Here is a 13910-nt window from a genome sequence, read left to right on the forward strand (position 1 = left end):
GCCATTGATTGTAATGCTGGTTGTTGGATTTCATAAATAGCTTTAATTACTTATATTGAGGTATTTTCCGTTTCGTCCTATCTTTTTGAGTGTCTTAATTAGGAGTGGGTGTTGAATGTTGTCGAATGTTTTTTCTGAATTTCATGATATCATGTGGTCCTTGTCCTTTTTCTTCTCAATGTGGTGGATGATGTTGATGGATTTTTGAATGTTGAACCAACCCTGCATCCCTGGTAGGAATCCCACTTGGCTGTGATGGATTATTATTTTTATATACTTCTGTATTCTATTGGCCAAGATTTGTTAAGGATTTTTGCATCTATGTTCATTAGAGATATCAGCCTGTAGTTCTCTATTCTTGTGGGATCCTTGCCCGGTTTTGGTATCAGTGTAACACTAGCTTCATAGAATGTGTCTGGGAGTTTACTGCTCTTTCTATGTTGTGGAAGAGCTTGTGCAGCATTGGTGTCAGCTCGTCCCTGAATACTTGGTAGAAGTCTCCTGTGAAGCCATCTGGGCCAGGGCTCTTTCTAGTTGGTAGTTCCTGGGAACCTATCTGTATCTTCTTTTGCTGAGTCTGTTCAAGTTCTTGACGTCTCTGTGGGTTAATCTGGGGAGGGATTTTTTCCCAGATATTCGTCCATGTCTTCCAAGTTGTTGTGTTCCTTGCAGTGCAGCCCTTCGTAGGACTGTGTAATGAGTCTTTTAATTTAATTGAGGTCTGTTGTAATTTCCCATTTCATCCCTCAACCTGGATATTGATGTCTGCGCCTTCCTATTTTTGTTAGTTTGTCAACAGTTTGTCCATTCTGTTAATCCTTTAAAACAGTGGTTCTCAACTTGTGGGTCGCGACCCCTTTGGGGGTCAAACAACCCTTTCACAGGAGTTGCCTGATTCATAACAGTAACAAAATGACAGCTATGAAGTAACAACGAAAATAATTTTGTTGGGGGGCTGGGCGGGTCACCACAACATGAGGAACTGTACTAAAGGGTCATGGCATTCGGATTGGGGGGTTTGGGGTCACCACGACATGAGGAACTGTATTAAAGGGTCGCCACATTCAGAAGGTTGAGAACTACTGCTTTAAAAGAACTAACTTTTTACAGAGTTAATTTTCTCCATCTTTTGTTTTTTTTCTTTCATTTACTCTGCCCTGACCTCTAGAACCCCCACAGGTGCCTGAAGGGTTTCTGGCACTCAGTGAAATGGGGTGATTCTCTTTCTAGGACACTGAGTTCTGACCGCATAAGGGAGTCCATTGAAGAGCACAATTGTGGAAGTGTGAAGTTGATAAAACGTTACAAAATGTCACTCGACTCATGTCACTGTTTTGGGTAGTCATTCCACAGATTTTGAAGTTCACCGGAATTGGCTCGCGATCACGCACAGTTTACCATTATCACAGTGGTATTATGAGGTAAGTTTCAATGTCACCTTTTTTAGGCTAAAAAAAAATTATTTTTTTAGTGGTACAGAAAACCACAAACATATTGCTGATGTGAGCAAATCTTCTTTATAATTAGAGGTCTAATCTTTATGAAAATTGTGTGTTTTCTGCATTTCTGTTCTCTGGCACTTTTAGGGACTCCCCTTCACAATGGGTTTCCCAGTCTGTAAATCGCGATCTCTAATAGCTGCTAGTCCTTTTGAAAGTACACTGAATTGAAAGAGATAAACTGAATTCTGGGCCTGGGTCAGCCCCGAACTAGTACTACAGCCTTAGAAAAGACGTAGCTTCTTTGGGCCATGCTGTCTCAGCTAGCAGATAGGGACTTTGAGTCGATTATTTTTAAGATCTTATCTATCCATACTACTTTGTGATGTTATATAAAGAAAGGGATACCACATATGATTGGCAGATTCCAGATCATTTTAGAAATCATTCTATTATTTCGAAAAGCCATGCCTATTATTTTATTCCCGCAATGAGTTACTGAATCGCACGTGGTCTTGAAAGAAAAGCAGACATCAGCTAAGGAAGTTTTGGATCAAAAGCAACTCTCTGCTGTGAGGGAGACTTTGTGAGGCAGTAAGTTTCTTGTGGCTTTTGGGGGTCTGGGGATTTTGTGCGTTTGGTGGAGGGGCAGATCCCAGTAGTCCTTTGTGCTGGAAAAGCTTAAGAACAATGGACTGAGGTGATTAAGTTCCTTCTCTGTTGAGAGCCGTGCATACTCACAGGAAGACTGAGTAGTTCCTTTAGTGCCTGTTATTTCAAGTTGTCAATCTGCATTTCAGCTTTGAGGGTGTTCTGTGTGCCATGAGCATGAGTTGTCAAAAAAATTAAATTAAAAAAAAAGCATGGGTTGTCACTTGACAGGCTTTCAGCTAAGTGACTTTCAGCTCTGTCACTTTATGACAATGCTGAGTGACCAGACGCAAGCTGTTTGACCTCTCCGAACCCCACTGTCCCTTACTATTAAGATGGTAATAATAATAATAAATACTTGTTACTCATTTCTGCCTGGTTTAATTCAGTGCTGTGTGTCCCTACACACAGACACACACCTATATAGAGTATAAATGTGTAGTGTGTGACACAGTAACCAATTAAGGTAAGTACTCCCATCCCTGTTGGATGTATAGTTATATGAGGAAACTGAAACTCAGAGAACACTAACAAAATATTACGCCTGAAACATGGAAACCCGAGTTTCCATCACGAGTCAGAAGCAACCCAGGGCAGTACATCAAGGAAAGCGAATATGTCTCGTGAATGATGTGTGTTTTCATTCATTGAACAACTGGTTACTCTATTTAAGACTTAATGTTATGCCAGGCACTGATGGGACGCTGCGGATACAGAGATGACAATAGGGTGCTTTCACCCGTGTCAGGATCTTAGGACTGAGTGCAACAGAGAAGTAGCGTTTCCATCGCATTTGTAATGTATGAATATATGTCATATGCACTGTCTCATTCCATCATGGTAATAATAATCGCTTCTGTTGGAAATAGGAAAATTGAGTCTCAGACGAGTGAATCATTGGCTCCCAAGGTTTCAGATTAACTTCCTCTATGTTTGCTGTTTAAGGGAGTGGATGACCACGTGGAACAGCTTAGAAAACCAGGTTTTCATGTTCTGCTCAATTTGACATAAGAGTCGCTCTATTCAGGCCCTGGTTTAAAGCCAACTTCCTCATGCTTTCTGAAAGACAAAGAGAGACAGAATTTTAAATGTCTGTGTCCCTTATTACTGCTCTTTCGTTTGCTTTCAGAGTGTTTTATTGGTTATCCTTTCCGTCAGAGGTGTTAAATCTTTGCTTTCACCACAGGCAACTTCGGAGTGGACCTTGGATTACCCTCCCCTTTTTGCATGGTTTGAGTATGTCCTGTCACATGTTGCCAAACTTTTTGATGGAGAGATGCTGAATGTCCAGAATCTGAATTACTCCAGCTCAAGAACGGTCCTTTTCCAGAGACTGTCCGTCATCTTTGCAGATGCGCTCTTTGTGTATGCCGTCCACGAGTGAGTCTGCATTGTGGTTTTGGGTAGAGATGCCCAAGTACTGTGCTATTAAAGAGTACTAACTTGTTATGATTTGGGGGAAGCAAAGTTCATATTGTAGCCGATACCAGCAGAATCCAAAACTGTCTTCCGTTTTAAATTGTGTCATGACTAATTTGTAGTAAGCCATCTGGCCGCATCTTGTAGAGGACATGGGGGTGCAAAAGACGGTGGATGCTGAGTGAAGAAGTAGTCCAAAACACAGGTCCAGGGCCCACTCTTCCACCATAAATGGCTTCATTTGCTTTTCTCTCTTTCCTGCTCAAGTGCCCAGAGGCTGCCATCACCTACCCAATTGTTAAATAAATACGTTTTCTTGGCATGTAATTCACATATCATGCAATTCCATTGTTCCATCTCATTAAAAAAGGTTGTGCAAACATCAGTACCATCAACGTTAGTATATTTTCTTCCTTCTTGTTGTTGTGTTCATTAGCTCCCATTTCCCCCAGCCTCCCTTGTCATCCCTCTAGGTTATTACTGATCCAGTTGCTGCCTCTATTGATTTACCTGTCCTGAATCTTATCTACGGAAAAACATGCAAAACAAAAGCAATGAACAACAACAACAAAGACAAAATGAAAGAGAAAACAGGAGAAAATACTACTTTTTAAATGTAGCACAAGGGAGATCCACTGACAAGGTGCTGCATTTTAATCTCACTGCGTCCGCCATGATGGGCTTTGCAGCACTCTGTGTCGGACAGCAAGGCTGATCACGTCCCTCCACTGTGGTCCAGGCGAGTCACTACGCCTTAATTCACATGGATTTTGCACCGCAAATGACTTTTGGGTTTCCACTGTCACCCCGAGTCTTCTGCAAATTGGGTATGCTGAATTGAAGTGCGAATACCATTCCCTCCTCTGGATTTGGATTTTATTATTTACCATCCTCGTTTCATACAGGCTAGTGCGTTTATTCCATTTGGACTTACTGGATGCCTCACTTAGATGCCTGCTTGTTTGAAGACAACCCTTTAAGACCCCAGACGCTATTTTTCCTGATAGCTGGACTACCAGTTCTTTGGGACACACTCACCACATGCCCATTTGTGCACATGGATGCCTGCGCTATCCACCAAAGGCCATGCTTTCCTGGCAGTTACATTCTAGTAAGCTCAAGAAACCTTAATGAGTACTTATAGTTGTTTCTGGACTGTTCATGAAGCCTGCTGGTATGGTGGGTCACAACTGGAACTCAAGTCCATTCGATAATACTTATCACCGATGGATATTTCTGTTTTTGAGGTCCTCTGGACTGAACCCATGCCCCATTCAAGAAAAAGTCCCTTGGGAAGCTTAATCCTTGTTCATGCTCATCGAGTAACTGTTTGATACCAGAACCTTTCATCTGTTTATGCCCTGGCAAGATTAGGAAGGAAAGCTGCTTTCCTATAACCCAGATTTGAAACATTCAAGCTCCCAGGGAAGAGAAAAGGAGCCCACTCTCACCCATAATGTGGAGGCAGCGATTGAGTGACAACCAGGTCCTATGCATAACTCACTGCCACTGAGTCAGTTCCAACTCATAGTGACCCTCCAGGACAGAGTAGAACTGTCTCTGTGGGTTTCTGAGACTGTAACTCTATATGGGATAGAAAGCCTCATCTTTCTCCCAAGGAGCAGCTGATGGTTTCGAACTTCTGAGCATGTGGTTAGCAGCCGGCTCATAACCCACTATGCCACCATGGTTCTTCAGCCCTATGTCTGGATTCCTTAATTTCTCTATTACTCTGTAAGGTCACTGTCTTTGCTAATAAGGAAATTGGGGCCAAGGTCAGTAGTTCAAAACCGACCAGTAGCTCCTTGGGAGAAAGAGAAGACTTTCTGCTCCCATAAAAAGAGCCGCAGTCTCGGAAACCCACAGGGACAGTGCAGATCTGCCCTTCAGGGTCACGAAGAGTCAGAATTGGCTGAATGGCGGTGAGGGAGTCTTAGTTTGGCTGATAGGATGATACATCCTTCATAGTGTTTTCAGAATGCTTGCTTTACAGAAGTACTGATCTGATGAAAATCCAAGTCATTTCTGATTCTTTGCTGGTGTTTCACTGTAGGTGCTGTAAATGCATCGATGGGAAAAAGGCCAGTAAGGAACTCACTGAGAATCCCAAGTTCATTCTGTCAGTGTTACTGCTGTGGAACTTCGGGCTCATTATTGTGGACCGTATCCTTGGCGTTTTATGTTCTTTCGCCTGTCTTGTTCTGTTATATACCAAGTCTAAGATTGATTTTTCTACCGTGATTGTGAAATATGCTTTTGAAAGTGAGTGGAGAGTGAGCTGGTGAGTTCCCTAGACTGTGGGCTCTCTACCACTTTCCTGGGCTTCCTGGGCTTCGCCCTTGGAGAGTTGGGAGTGATGCGTGTGAACCAGTAAACCAGCCCTAAGCAATAAAAACAGGACTTCATGTTGCCTTCATTCCATTTTCCACAAGCTTTCTTTGGAAGCTCCTTCATGTACTGGGATTTGTTAACAGAATTTAGAGTAGTCTACTATGTACTTGTACTTAGTTTTATAACACCTTTTTATAGGAAAAACATATGTTACAGTGTATCTTAAGGAAACAGGCCTTCATGCTTTTAGACCACCTTGGCTGAGGTCTTAAATCCAGGGAACCCGAGTACACTTAAAATCCTCACGATAGAAACCTGGCTGTCTGTTTCTCTAGAGCAGTGATTCTCAACCTTCCTAATGCCGACCCTTTCATACAGTTCCTCATGTTGTGGTGACCCCTCTAACCATAAAATTATTTCCGTTGCTACTTCATCACTGTCATTTTGCTGCTGTTATGAATCGGGCAAGCCCTGTGAAAGGGTCGTTTGACCCCCAAAGGGGTCACGACCCACAGGTTGAGAACCGCTGCTGTAGAGGCAGCCTGGTGTGAAGGAAAGCACAGGCGTTACCTCCAATCAAATCCTGGTTAGGCTGCAGTAGCTGTAGGACCGTGAGTAAGTTACTGCCACTGAGCCCTAATCTACTTATTTATAAAACCAGAGTGATAGTTCAGTGTGAATTAATAAATAAGATTGTGCCTGTACTATAAACAATGCTGGGCTAATAGTGAAGACTTGGGGTGGGGTCAGAAGAACAGCTTGCCTTTTAAGAGAGTAAGATGCGTTGTTTCTGGATCTTTAAGGTAGAGGAAAACCTACTACGTTTCCTCTTTTTTCCTTCATGAACAGAACTTTTATTGAAAGACTGCCTAGGAGTTGACTCTCTCTATGGAAATCACGTTGATGAGAAAGTCGCGTTGGTAGCAATGTTTTTGTCTTTAATATACCAATGAAGAAAACATTTGTAATCTCTGTATTAGATAGGTTGGCAAGTTTTCTTGTGAATTCAGCATCTTCTTTGCCCTTCCTTGACCTCAGTTCAGATATTCATTTCCAGTACAATGGCTTTTTATTGGGATTAATGCTACTTTCCATTGCACGGTTATTTCAGGTGAGCACAAAATTGGTGAATTAGATTTTCCCCCTTGAACATGGCTTTCAGCTTGCAAAGGCAACAATATAATGAGTGATGGCTACATTTTGTTGACTGTTTCAAGTGCCCACATACTCTAGAGGTTTTTATGGGCTGCTCTTCACAAATCCCCTCTTTTTTGGCAGTATTTTCTTCATCTTCCGATTGAGAAAATGATAGTCTAAAAACTGATCACAGTGCAGCGAGTTTTAATTAAACTTGAGTTTGTAGTGTTTGGCTGGGTCATTTATCTCAGTGTAAACTGGCAGTTTTTACAATGTAAAACTCTTGGTGGCGGTGCTTTGCCATCTGGAGCTCGTAGGACAGTGCCTTGGGAAGTATGGGATTTACAATCAGAAGCCCTGGGTTCGAATCCTGGCTCGAGTGAGCTGTGTGACCCAGGCAATGTGTTCTCAAAGGCAATGGCAACTTCCCATTAGGCACATTACAAGGGTCTGACTGAGAAAAGCTCATGACCATTCGGTAAGGGTGGTATCATCACCCCTTCATAGAGGAGGAACTAGATTTCTGGGCTCCCTGCTCCACAGTGAATCAAAGTCTCTGAAATAGAGGCCTGGAGATCCCCAGGGAGTGTCTGACACGCATTAACTCAAGACAAAACACATAACCCTTTCGGCTTGTCTCCTCACTCAAAGACCCGTCTTACAGTCTTATTTGTAAAGTAATGCTGCCCATTTCACAGGGACTTTGGAAAGATCAAATTTGGTAATGCATTTTAATGTTCTTTATGGACTATAAATATCAGGATACTTTTTCCCCCTCCTTTAGCCACAAAGTACATAGAACATAATTGATTATCAATGAATGATCATTGGATGGTTGTTAAACAAATGAACTAAAATTTGGCTGCAGAATCAGGCCTAATCTGATTCTTAAATAAACTGTAAAATTGGTGAGGAGAGCTTTCTGGAAGCATTTTTCTTTCCTTTTTCTTAAACCAGTATATTCTAGACCACATCTGGTGGGACAGCAAGGGAAGGCACCCGCTTTTGCATGGTCCCTCTGGCAATGCCGTTTGTTCACAATCTGATCTCATTTGATCCTTCCAAAATTCTTGTGAGGTAGGTAGAATTCAAACTGACTGACAGTCAATTCTGGGTTTTTTAAAAAAACTTTTTAATTTTTAAAATAAGAATGCCTCTATTCTCTTGGATAGTTTGTTAAGATCTAGTGCTTCAGCCTAGGAGAAGCAGGTGTACCATATCTGTCCGATGGGATGTAAATGGTCCTTTAGCAGCATGGTCCCATCGGTGTTCATGCCTACTCCCATTCTCAGCTCCTTTGTAGAAATCAGCGCGAGCTGTCGTAAAACAGTCAGGACTGGTGTGGCGGTGGGTCGTGGAATTCTCTGGGCGCTATTGCCATAGGGAGAATTTAGTGCGTGTTGTCACTGATGGTGTATATCCTATACCTCAGCCTCAAACTTAGTCTTAACAAGTATTTGTTGAAATACTGAATTTATGAACCCACTAAATGCCCTATACAAACTGGCTGGAATCACTCGACTGTTCTCTTTATATTGCCTGAAGAATGATTATCCTGGATTTTTATAACTTTTTGTTTTATTTATTTATTTATAGCTTTTTATTATAGGAAATTTGAATCACTTATCAAGGAAGAGGAGATAAGAATTTCCATGCACACATACACACAGGATTATTTTGAAACATATCCCCCCTACCTACCGCCATCAAGTTGAATCCAACTCATAACAACCCTGTACAATGGAGCAGAACTGCCTTGTGTTTCCAGGCTGTCGATCTCTGTGGAGGCTGGCTGCCACTCCTGCAGAGTGGCCCTGGGGTTCAGACAGTTGACCTTTTGCTTTACATTCAAGCACTTTAACAACTGTGCCACCAGGGCTTCTTCAAACACATCCTAGGCATCGTGTTTTATTTATGAGTCTTTAAAGATATATATATCTATATATATAAATATCCTGTTTGGGAATCATTTTAAATTTGCAGAGAAATCACAAGGACAGTGCATACTTCTCCTCCAGTGTCTGCTCGTGGTCACATCTCACATGACCATCGGACCTTTCTCAAGGCCAAGGACCCACGGGGATCCCTTTGGATTGCACCAGCTTCTACTAATATCCTTTATCTGTCCCCAGGTCCCATCTAAGGAACTCTAGGATTACATTTATTGCCGCCCCACCCCCCTCGCATTGATTAAAATAGTATTTCTCTTTTGAATCTCCTAGAAAAGAGCCCTGGAAGGAGCAGTTCTGTTTGCTGCCCTCCTGCATTTCAAGCACATTTACCTGTACGTAGCCCCAGCCTATGGCATATATCTGCTACGGTCGTACTGTTTCACCGCGAATAAGCCAGGCAAGTGTTAGTGATCATAGCAAACTTTCCAAATGTGTGCGCTCCCTACTGCGTGGGCTTGGTGGCATGCTTTGTGAAAGAGCTTAAGAAGGAATGGCAGAGCTGTTGGCTACTGATCCATTAAAACCTGTACCCGTTCTTGCTGCCCTCTGCTCTTGCCACTTCCTAAAGATTGTTGTAGCACGGAGGATGCTTTGAGCTTCCACGCACGGCTGGGTGAGGACTTCCCGTGCGCTTGGTTAATGGTATTGTTCCTTTTCTGCAGATGGGTCCGTCCGCTGGGACAGTTTCAGCCTTGCCCGCGTTGCTTCCCTGGGGCTGATTGTTTTCATAGTTTCTGCTGTCTCGCTGGGCCCTTTCCTCGCCTTGGTAAGTTCTCTTTTTGTGTCGATCACTCTCTCTCTTGAAGAAAATAACTTGTTTTTGTTGTTGCTTTTATTTAGGAAAGGAAATAAATAAATAAAACCACATCTGCAGAAAATAAGTAAGTAGATAGATAAAACCAGGGATACATAAAATAGGAAGTAGTTACTCCTTTAGGACTCCTCTGTCCCAGAATGACTCCCCTACAAAGGGTGGTGTGCATATTTAAAAACATGTGTGAATGTGTTTAACTTTGTGTCAGCCACACTTTATTTTCCTCAACATCCTTAGGAGCACACTGTGCAAACTGTTTTGTAGCTTTTATAAATTAAGAACATTTGCCCCTTTGAGTAGCAAAAGGTAAATTGTTCTTACAGCTGCATAATAGTTCATTGCATACTAAAAACTTCGTTGAAATCTGTTTTTTCTCACTTTAGAAGGTGTTCCACTCTAAAATCAAACCTCATGGATTAGCACTTAGATGGTCACGTGATCACAGTAAAACTACTTATTTAAGCAGTTCCCCATGATGAGCATTTAGGTTCTTTCCACGTTTTTAGCAAAAGCAAGCGTTGGTGCAGGAAAATCCATATGTATATGTTTAGGCACGTGGGTGAGCAGATCTGTTGGGTAGATACCTACAAGGGAATTTGTGGGTCAAAAGGTACTCATATATTTATAGGTTTAGTATTAAGGTAGCAGATGGACATTGGGACTCCACTCAAGTACTCCCTCAATGCAAGAATACTTTGTTCTATTAAAGTGACATTCCATGATGCTCACCTTCCTCACATGATTGCTGAAGACAAATGGGTGCCTAAGCAAATGTGGTGAAGAAAGCTGATGGTGCCCAGCTATCTTAAAGGCTTGAAGGTAAACAAGCGGCCATCTAGCTCAGAAGCAACAAAGCCCATGTGGAATAAGCACACCAGCCTGTGTGATCACGAGGTGTCGAAGGGTTCAGGTAGCAGACATCAAGGAACAAAAAAATCATATCATTGTGAATGAGGGGTAGTGCAGATTGGGGACCCATAGCCCATCTGTAGGCAACTGGACATCCCCTTACAGAAGGGTCGCGAGGAGGAGACAATCCAGTCAGGGTTCAGTGTAGCAATGATGACAAACAACTTTCCTCTAGTTCCTAAATGCTTCCTCCCTACCCACTATCATGGTCCCAATTCTACCTTACAAATCTGGCTAGACCAGAGGATGTACATTGGTACAGATAGGAACTGGAAACAGGGAATCCAGGACAGATGAACCCTTCAGGACCAGTGGTGAGAGTGGCAGTGGAGGGAGGGTGAGGTGGAAAAGGGGAACCGATTACAAGGATCAACATATAACCTCCTCCCTGGGGGATGGACAATAGAAAAGTGGGTGAAGGGAGACATCGGACAGTGTAAGACAAACTAATAATAATTTATAAATTATTAAGGGTTCATGAGGGAGGGGGGAGTCAAGAGGAAGGGGAAAAGATGAGTTGCAGACACCAAGAGCTCAAGTAGAAAGCAAATGTTTTGAGAATGATGATAGCAACGAATGTACAGGTGTGATTGACACAATGTATGGATGTATGACTTGTACTGAGTTGTATGAACCCCTAATAAAATGATTTTAAAATAAATAAATAAAGATATGGGGGGGAAGGTACTCATATATACATTTCATATTTTAATAATCATTTCCAGATGTTCCTACCAAAAAATAGTAGGAACACGAAGCTTCTTTTTTCGTGTATCTTGCATAGGAACTGGTTTGATCTTAATTCCCCGGACCGTTGAAGATCTGGTATGCTTGTGAAAAGTGTCTTCATTTGGTAGATTTCCAGCTTTAGTAGTGACCATGTCAAACATAAATGTCTTAACTCTCTTTGTAAATAGCTTACCATACGTGAATTGATGAAGGTCTTCTAGCCTAACTCTTCCTCTATTCTCAATTTGGGGAGGGAGTTTGGCATGGAGCATATTTTGAAACATCACCCAAAAACTAGTTAGAGAGAGCTCCAAGAAGATTTAGGGTCACCACTCAGTTTAACTTGTTAGCTTTCCATTTGTTTCATCTGTTGGCCAAGGCCGAAAGGCAGCTGAATCAAAGGGTCAGGTGACTAACTAGCTTGCAGCTCCTTGGTATTGATAGCCGGGGGTGCTCAGGGAAATGTCCAACCCTATACCGCTGTCCAGTTAACTTTGCTCGGAATGCTGACCTTTCTGAGATTTGACCAATAAGTACGTGATTTGTAGCCAGCAGGCTCTTGGTCAGTAGATTACAGGAGAGGCAGTCACTTTTTCCCATTGTATCCGAAATGCTTAAGCTCAAATTTAAAACCTGAGATGGAAGACAGTTCTCAGTATAGATGGCAGCTGCATCACTTTGCCTCTGATGTCTTCCTTAAACCATTGGTTCTGGACCCAGAACAGAAATCATGTCAATGTGAATGAGGGGGAGCGCAGAGTAGAGACTCAAAGCCCATCTGTAGACAATTGGACATCCCCTTACAGAAGGGTCGTGGGGAGGAGACGAGTCAGTCAGGGTGCAGTATAGCACTGATGAAACATACAACTTTCCTCTAGTTCTTTAATGCACCCCCCACCCCCCACTATCATGACCTCAATTCTACCTTACAAATCTTGCTAGACTAGAGCATGCACACTGGTACAGATGAGCTCAAAGCACAGGGAATCCAGGACAGATAACCTCTCAGGACCAATAATGAGAGTAGCCATACCAGGAGGATAGGGAAGGGTGGGGGGAGAAAGGAAGAACGGCTCACAATGATCTACATATAACCCCTTCCCAGGGTGATGGACAACAGAAAAGTGGGTGAAAGGAGACAGTGGTTGGTGTAAGACATGAAAAAATTTTTAAATGAATTATCAAGGGTTCATTAGGGAGAGAGGGAGAAATGAGCAGATACCAAGGGCTCAAACAGAAAGAAAATGTTTTGAAAATGATGATGGCAACATGAACAAATGTGCCATGGATGGATGGATGGATTGTGATAAAGAACTGTAAGAGCCCCCAATAAAATGATTAAATAAATAAATAAGATAGCCTTTGGTTCTCCTATCATTAGACGAAAGGATATGCTGAAATGTTTATGGATGAAATGAATATGTCTGGGATTTTCTTCAGAATTATTTTGGAGGTGGGGGAGTTAATGGAAGTACAGATAATATTAAAGCAAGATTGGCGATGATTGGTTGATTCTTAAAACCGGGTAATGAGCATATAAACCCAAACAAATTGCCCTTGAGTTGTTTCTAACTGTTGATGACCCCATACCCATATGGGGGTCATTTGATTGTTCTGTTTCTGAGATATTGAGATTTACACACATGCCTCTCCCTCAGTCAGTCCCACAGGTGATTCTGATAGACCATTATAGTTCCCAGTCAACGGACTGTACTTAAAAGGAGCGATTCTCAACCTGTGGGTCACGACCCTTTTGGGGGTCGAACAACTGATTCATAACAGTAGCAATGAAAATAATTTTATGGTTGGGGGGGTCACCACAACATGAGGAGCTGTATTAAAGCGTCACGGCATTAGGAATGTTGAGAACCACTGCTTTAAAGCAACTTTGTTCGAATCTTTTTCCATACCTTAAAAGGTATTCCACTCTAAACTCAAGCCCAGTGGATTTAGATCCATGTGTTTACCAAATTATATTTGTGTCCATCAAGACTAGACGTGAAAACATGCCAAAAATGTGATCAGGTAGCTCTTTGTAGGGCTACATTAAGTCTTTTCATAGATTGGATTGCTTATTTTCAAGAGAGAAATCAATTTTATGGACATTATAAACATTTTTATATGAGGTTCATTGGTCAACTTGCATTTCCACCTGTGGAAATTAAGCAGAAATTCTTTTATAATCGATGTGAAGCTTTGGTTGATGGGTTGTAGGAAGGTAACTGGCATAAAAGGGCACTGAACTTCTGCTATTCGCCACCTACTTAGCTCTCAGCCCTGTGTGTCTCAACTTAGAAGGGAATACGTTCCCCCGAGACCCACGATGTATATTGTGTAAGATGGTAAACACGTGGACATTTGCTTTGTAAACTATGGTTCTGGCTATGGGCTTTGCCAATATGCCATTATCATTACAGTTCATCAGGTGTTGAATATGTTAATTTCATTAGCATGTATTTATCACACACTTGTGTTAGACTTGGTGTCGGTATACAACAATGGAAAACAAAACTTTCTGGTCCCTGCATC

At 42.1% G+C, this 13910-nt stretch overlaps 1 protein-coding gene across 1 annotated transcript in view; it reads left to right on the forward strand.

Moving 5' to 3' along the window:
• Positions 1 to 13910, forward strand: part of ALG8 (ALG8 alpha-1,3-glucosyltransferase) — a 29236-nt gene that overhangs the window by 6813 nt on the left and 8513 nt on the right. The window contains exons 2-7 of the mRNA XM_045293085.1: positions 1343 to 1421; positions 3277 to 3470; positions 5563 to 5672; positions 6884 to 6951; positions 9200 to 9326; positions 9592 to 9783. Coding sequence (XP_045149020.1) covers positions 1343 to 1421; positions 3277 to 3470; positions 5563 to 5672; positions 6884 to 6951; positions 9200 to 9326; positions 9592 to 9783 — 770 coding nt within the window. The remainder of the gene's footprint in view (positions 1 to 1342; positions 1422 to 3276; positions 3471 to 5562; positions 5673 to 6883; positions 6952 to 9199; positions 9327 to 9591; positions 9784 to 13910) is intronic.

The sequence above is a fragment of the Echinops telfairi genome, unplaced genomic scaffold (genome assembly GCF_000313985.2).
Source record: "Echinops telfairi isolate 266 unplaced genomic scaffold, ASM31398v2 ScPeMD7_1713;HRSCAF=2227, whole genome shotgun sequence".
NCBI classification, from domain to species: Eukaryota; Metazoa; Chordata; class Mammalia; order Afrosoricida; family Tenrecidae; genus Echinops; species Echinops telfairi.